At 43.9% G+C, this 6,447-nt stretch overlaps 1 protein-coding gene across 1 annotated transcript; it reads left to right on the top strand.

Annotated features, from left to right (window-relative positions):
• Positions 1 to 4,770: 4,770 nt before the first annotated feature.
• Positions 4,771 to 6,196, top strand: LOC147452805 (protein G1-like1). The gene has a single exon (XM_086518376.1). It carries the CDS (start codon positions 5,038 to 5,040, stop codon positions 5,767 to 5,769), a length of 732 nt encoding a protein of 243 aa, XP_086374502.1. The 5' UTR covers positions 4,771 to 5,037; the 3' UTR covers positions 5,770 to 6,196.
• The last annotated feature ends 251 nt before the right edge of the window (positions 6,197 to 6,447 follow it).

Genomic DNA, 6,447 nt, shown 5'->3' on the forward strand with positions numbered 1-6,447 from the left:
CTTCAAGCAAGGGAAAATGGCCTATCTCTACACAAATGCTCTCTCCAATTTGGCATGAGTAGAACTGCCATATCTAATTGGGAAGAAGGGAGGACGCAGACTAAGAAGAAAGGGCCCCCCACTCAACTTTCAAGAGAGGAAGAGGACGCTTTAATTCAATGGATATACTTAAAATGCGAGTCGGGACACGGCGTTTCAATTCTGATGTCAAGCTCAAAGTAGCCGAAATATGTCAAACTAGGCACACTTTATTTTCAAATGGGATTCCAGGAAAAAGTTGGTGGGACAGTTTTCGCAAACGACATCCAAAACTGGTCTTTCGAGTTTCAGAGGGACTGGACCAGTCAAGGGCAACACGCTTCAAACCTGAATAGTTAAAAGCCTTCACGACAACCTTTAGAAATTGTATGATGAGCACAAGTATCCACCAACAAATATATGGAATGCAGATGAGATAGGTTTTCAAGGCTCAAGGGATAAAGGAATGAAGGTCTTGGAAAAGAAAGGCGCAAAAGTCGTTTATGGAGTTACATGCGACTCCAGAGAATGGATGACAATCTTGTGTTGTGTTAATGCTGCAGGTCAATCAATTCCTTCTTATTACATTTTCGAAGGAAGTAGAATCACAAGAAACTACATTGAAAACTGCGAAGAAGGTGTTGCAATGGCCATGCAAAAGAAGGCTTGGATGACTGGTGAGTTATTTCAAGCATAGCTAGAACACTTTGAGAATGCAATAACTCAAAAGATAGGAAAAACCAGCAGACATCTTCTAGTTCTTGATGGACACGGGAGTCATATTTCTTTAGAAGTTGTCACTAAAGCTTATGAAGCAGGGATAGACATACTTACATTGCCAGCCCACACATCACACAAGTTGCAGCCTTTGGACGTTTCTGTCTTCAAGTCACTAAAAGTACAATTTCAAAAAGAACGTGACATATGGTAGCAGAAGACATCTCCAAGACAAGCAAGCAAATCAGAGTTGGCTTCAATAGTTGCAAATGCCATTTCCTCTTCTTTCACGGAGTCAAACATCCAAGCCGGTTTCCGCACCACAAGCATATGGCCCCTAAACCCTTCTGTTGTTGTTTTTGAAAGTATGCCATGTACTTACATCAACTTGAGTGATGATCCAACTTTGACAATTGGAGCAAACATTTCTCAAGTACCATCAACTCCATTACACAATGATATTGAGGATGAGGCCATCAATGCTTTAAATGACATCGAAACTCAGTTTGAGGACAGTTTATATGCAGCGCAAGATAATCTCACAACTCCACTTCAAGACAACATCTCTCCAACTCAGGAGTATGTGGAAAACACAGTTTCTTATAGACAGTTGTTGGAAGAAGATGAGGAATGTTTTGGAGATCGATCAACATGTTTGGGAGCTATCAGGCAGCAAATCAAGCAGAAGGTTCAAAGACAGTGCAAAATTCAGTCATTTGTCAACCCTTCCTGCAAAGAAGTAGTCAGCAGCATATAAACCAATGTGCAGATGAAAATTCCCCACCCATACTACCCACTCAACAAGCCCACTCCGAGGAAACAAATCGTGTCATTAATCTCTTGCGAATACCAACAATAGAAGTATGCATCAAGCAAGTCAACCTTGAAGCATTTATAGACTATACAAATAGCTTAATTCTCACTTCGACACAGTATATTGAAATCATGAAGGCCAAGACTGCAAAAAAGGAGGAGGTAGCTCATTCAAAGGAGGAGAAAAGATTGGAGAAGGAAAGGAAGAGAAAGCAAGCACTAGCAGACAAGGAAGCAGCACAACAAAAGAGGTTAGAAGCTCAAAAAGCAAAATTGTCAAGGAGAGCATGGGAGATACAACAACAACAATTTGAGGATCGATTACACTCAGTTTTATGGGAGGGACGATCCTTGCAAGGGCTTGTGTGTAGGCCACTCCACACCGATACCCCATTCCATGCACTTGCGCGACGCCATCGTATGGCTAAGATGTGACGGGCTCGTCGATTGTCGCAACAACAGTGAACCCTTTTTTATTGTTTTTGGTCATCTAGAAAGTACTCGGCACTACCATCATGCTGTAATGCATACGTAATGCAATTTTGATTGTTTTGGCCAAGCTACTTAATAGAAAGAATGTAAAGGCATTTATTAACTTTTACTCCATCTTTTTATCTACTTGTATTTGTAGGAGGACTGATGCAGATATACCCCTCGCGACATGTGTGAAATCTTGTGAGATGATAGTGTCTTTCATTTCTTGCATTTTATCCACCTTCTGTTCTATTGTGTGAAGTGTAGATAAGAAAAATAAACTATGATGCTAGAACTTGGACATTTAGTTTTCTCATCTTACCACATAGATTAGCATTAATCATCTACCTTAGAACCACATGAAATGCTTATCTAGCCTATTGCATAACAATTGACTAGTCTCATTCAAGACAGCAATCAGCCAAACATACTAAGCATAATAACTTCTTCGGATTGCTGAGTGAGTTCATAAAGAACTCACTTGCAACAATCATCACATGTAAGGACATCGGGGCTTGCAAATCCGGGCAACACCCTTATCACAAGGTTGCAACCACAAAAACAAGAAACATTAGACTCATGGACAAAAGTTGAATATGATTAATCTTAATCGAGAACCATTAAACTCAGAAATGCACGCCATCTTCTCAGTGGACATACCCGTAGATGGACCAAAAATGGCAGCTTCATGAGCAGGTTGTAGTTGTGCCTCTCTCTTTGCCTACATCATTGAAAATGACAGAATAATACATTGCATCCATTTTGGCAACTCACAGACAATTCCATGATCAACATTCACTCACTTGACAAAGGTGCAGTTAAAAGAGCCACAAAGGCTGCTGCCCATGCTGAGCTTGCAAGCAACTCATCAAAAGACTTGCAGCTTATGCATAAGGTAGAGCACATTAGATCTTTTTAAAGGTCTATGCCTATATGATGCAAGCATAACGTTGTGCTGATTTTTCAGCTAGGAGAATCGATTCGTCCAATGAAAGAGGACTTTATCATGGTTCACTTGCAGCATGCCTGCACCCATTGCTGCAGCTTCATTCTATCAGGTTGTCGATGGACATGCAGACAATGCAAGAACTTCCAGCTTTGTGAGCGGTAACCATCTCAAAGCTTTTGAAGGTGTTCTCATGTATTCTGGGAACAAGAAGTGACACTAATAGAGCTTTTAGGAATCTAGCCTCTTTGATGGTTGTTCATAGGTGGAACTGACACAGTTAAGAGGAGGAGAGCTCTCTCTTAATCACGAGCTGGTTACCTCTTCAATGATATTGAGTCGTCCGGAAAACAACCCTACATCAGAGGCGTATGCAAGCAATACCACTTTCAGAGAAGAAACCATACTGGCTTACGGATACACACCACCCAGCTAGTAAGCGCTGCAAGAGAGACTCAGAGGTAATGGAGAGCTCGAGTACATGAGGAGAGTCCAGCAGTCGATACAAGCAACAAGCCCATGCACGCACTTTGTTGTGGGGGGGTGTACACAGTCCCCTCGTGTACCACCTTCCAGTGTACAAAGTCCCCTCGTGGTTCCCTGCAATAACACATGAGCCGAGTGGGATAAGCGGCATCCAGATGGGGGTACGCCATTGGTTCTTCATGGGGTATCCAATGGAAAACGGGTGGTAGCCCCCTGTCCTTGTATTGGGCAGTTATCACACTCACTAGTCACCACCTTTCGGCACTTCCAATGCGGACTATTATCACCTCATGCAACCCCATTTCTTTAACACATGAATTCAAAAAACCTTAATTTATCCCACCTACCCTCAGAAAAAAGCCACCAGCATACCTTCACATGCAGATTGACACCTAGCGACCCTGGCCAATACCCCAAGTCCCCAAAATTTTGAAATTTCCCACCCTAAACTGCCTTCACTCCTTAGGTGGCACTCTTTTGGCCCCTTTACCCTAGTAGGAAGAGAGGGGTTTCTTTCGAGTACAAGCTATTGACCTATGCACAAGTGGCTGAGCAGTGAGGCGCCCTGCGCTCTCTAAAATTAGAGACACACTGGGAGGTCCTATGGGAAGGTTCTTTAACACCCCGCCGCTACGGACAAGTGTTCCCATGCGTATTGCGCTTAACGCTGGCATAGGACACCTGCCAGTGAGGGCCTAAGACAAGAATTCGGTGGTTAAAGGACACAAAAAAGTCGTCCTCACAGGGCTCTTCAGTGCCTTCATTTGCCATATATGATATGGCCTTGTAGTGGTCACTTTTTAACTGGGTGGGTACCTATGACTGAGAGATAAAACTGTCCAGCTGAGCTGCCAGCTCAGCGCAGTGCCCTGAGGGAATGTTGCCACGTAGGGCAGCATCCGTGCAGCTGTCTACGTCGAGCGTGAATGCGAAAGGCGGGGGCCTACGTCGGGGTGACGTCATGTCCACGAGCTCACTGTCCGTCCGGAGGCCAGTGCTTGTCTGCTCCTTTAGGGGCCCGCCCACTGCATCATTTTGAATTTCATTTTTATACCCGCGGCCTTAGATCTGCCACTTAAATAATGCAGCTAAAATGATGAGAAATATTATTCGAAAATACTATATTTTTGGTTTGTCTATGGATCCTTTGATTTTATGGTGTAATTTTCAGCTCAGTTTCCACCGTGCTGACTCTCTCTCTCTCTCTCTGTCGCTCTCTCTCTCTAGGGGGACACGCACATTCCTCTGTCTAGACACAGTCTCTCTCTCTTTCTCTCTCTCTCTCTCATTCCACCATGCACAGTAAGAAGCTGCAGCGCCCTTTCTTTTCACCCGCATAGCCATCACTCTCTCTCTCTCTCTCTCTGAGTCTTTTTCTCTTCTCAATCTTTGTTTCTAGTTCTGAGCTGCACCTGCACGAGGATCTCTCTCTCTCTCTCTCTCTCTCTCTCTCTCTCTCTCTCTCGATCTGCCCCCCTTCCCCTTATCCTTAATCTAAGCTAATTATTAAGGTTGTATCACTCTATTAATCCTATGCTTAAACCTTAGAATTAAGAACCCTTAATTAGGGCTTGCTCCAAAGCATGAACCAGGGCTTCGATGCAGGCGGATCCAGCTTCCTTGACCATGGTTTACTGCTCCCACCCGAGGGTTTTGATAACCAGAGTACAGAGGCTCCCTCAGCAGCTGCAGCAGCTGCCCCCTCAGATTTAGCGGTCCCCGCTAACTCTAGCGGCGCCCCCAGCCGCTACGAGTCCCAGAAACGACGCGATTGGAACACCTTCGGCCAATATCTGCGCAACCACCGGCCCCCCCTGGCCCTCGCTAAATGTAGCGGCGCCCATGTATTGGAGTTCCTTAGATATCTCGATCAATTTGGCAAAACCAAGGTTCACACGCAGGGCTGCCCCTTTTTTGGTCACCCCCAACCCCCAGCCCCTTGTGGCTGTCCCCTTCGGCAAGCTTGGGGGAGTCTTGATGCTCTGATTGGACGCCTCCGTGCCGCCTACGAAGAGCACGGTGGCAAGCCGGAGTCTAACCCCTTTGGCGCTCGAGCTGTCCGTCTCTACTTGCGAGAGGTGCGAGAAACACAAGCCAAAGCTCGTGGCATTGCCTATGAGAAGAAGAAAAGGAAGAAGCCACCCCAAGCTTCATCATGCACCTCTCCTATTCCACCTACAACTATCCCTCCACCTCCTCCTCCTCCTCCTCTACCACCACAAAGTTTTCCACCTCCTCTTCAAATGGATCAATTTCTTCACCATCATTACCTCCACCCTTCTCTTCACCAAGATGAAGATTTCAAACAAAACTAACAATGTTCTTGAATCAAATATACAAACAATTTTCATGATACAGGATCGCCGAGGCTTGATGAATCGAAGAGATCAACAACAGTCTTCCTTGCGAGCCATGGAAGCCATACAGGTGGGAGTACCATTAATTATGCCTTTTTTCTCCCCCATGAAATAGACATGTATGTGAAGACAGTAGTATTGATACATGATACATGTTATGAAAGCTTAGAATAGTGGCAAGGGGATTTGTACACTATGCACATTGAGGTGTGATATCTAGCCTTTTGTGATGCCTTGTGAACTCAAAGGGAACCATACTATCCCGAAATAAAAGGGCTTCCACAAAACCTACAAGGTGTACTAAAACCCTAGGCTTCACAAAATTACACACTTAAAGTTGTGAAACATTGTAAATCTTTTTATATATGATCAATCTTTCATGGAATGAATCATTATTTAGGTGGAACCTATTGTGTGTAATCCATTATAAGCAACCATATTTATGATGTATTGAAAGTAATTATCAAATTGAAGAAGCTCCAATAACTCATGTTGATGCCTTCTATTTTGAAGAATGAGTTTGCCATGAATATTTTTGTAGATGATATGTATAAATATTCAACTTTAATCAGTAAATATGTAGAAGATTGTCTTCCAACAGTCTTGCATGAGTTAGCAAAGGAATTAGGCTCTCTT

Source organism: Adiantum capillus-veneris, chromosome 8, assembly GCF_014529385.1.
Source record: "Adiantum capillus-veneris isolate H3 chromosome 8, ASM1452938v2, whole genome shotgun sequence".
NCBI classification, from domain to species: domain Eukaryota; kingdom Viridiplantae; phylum Streptophyta; class Polypodiopsida; order Polypodiales; family Pteridaceae; genus Adiantum; species Adiantum capillus-veneris.

Coding starts and splice junctions, on each gene's coding strand:
- LOC147452805 (XM_086518376.1), top strand. CDS start 5,038: ATGAACCAGGGCTTCGATGCAGGCGGATCCAGCTTCCTTGACCATGGT.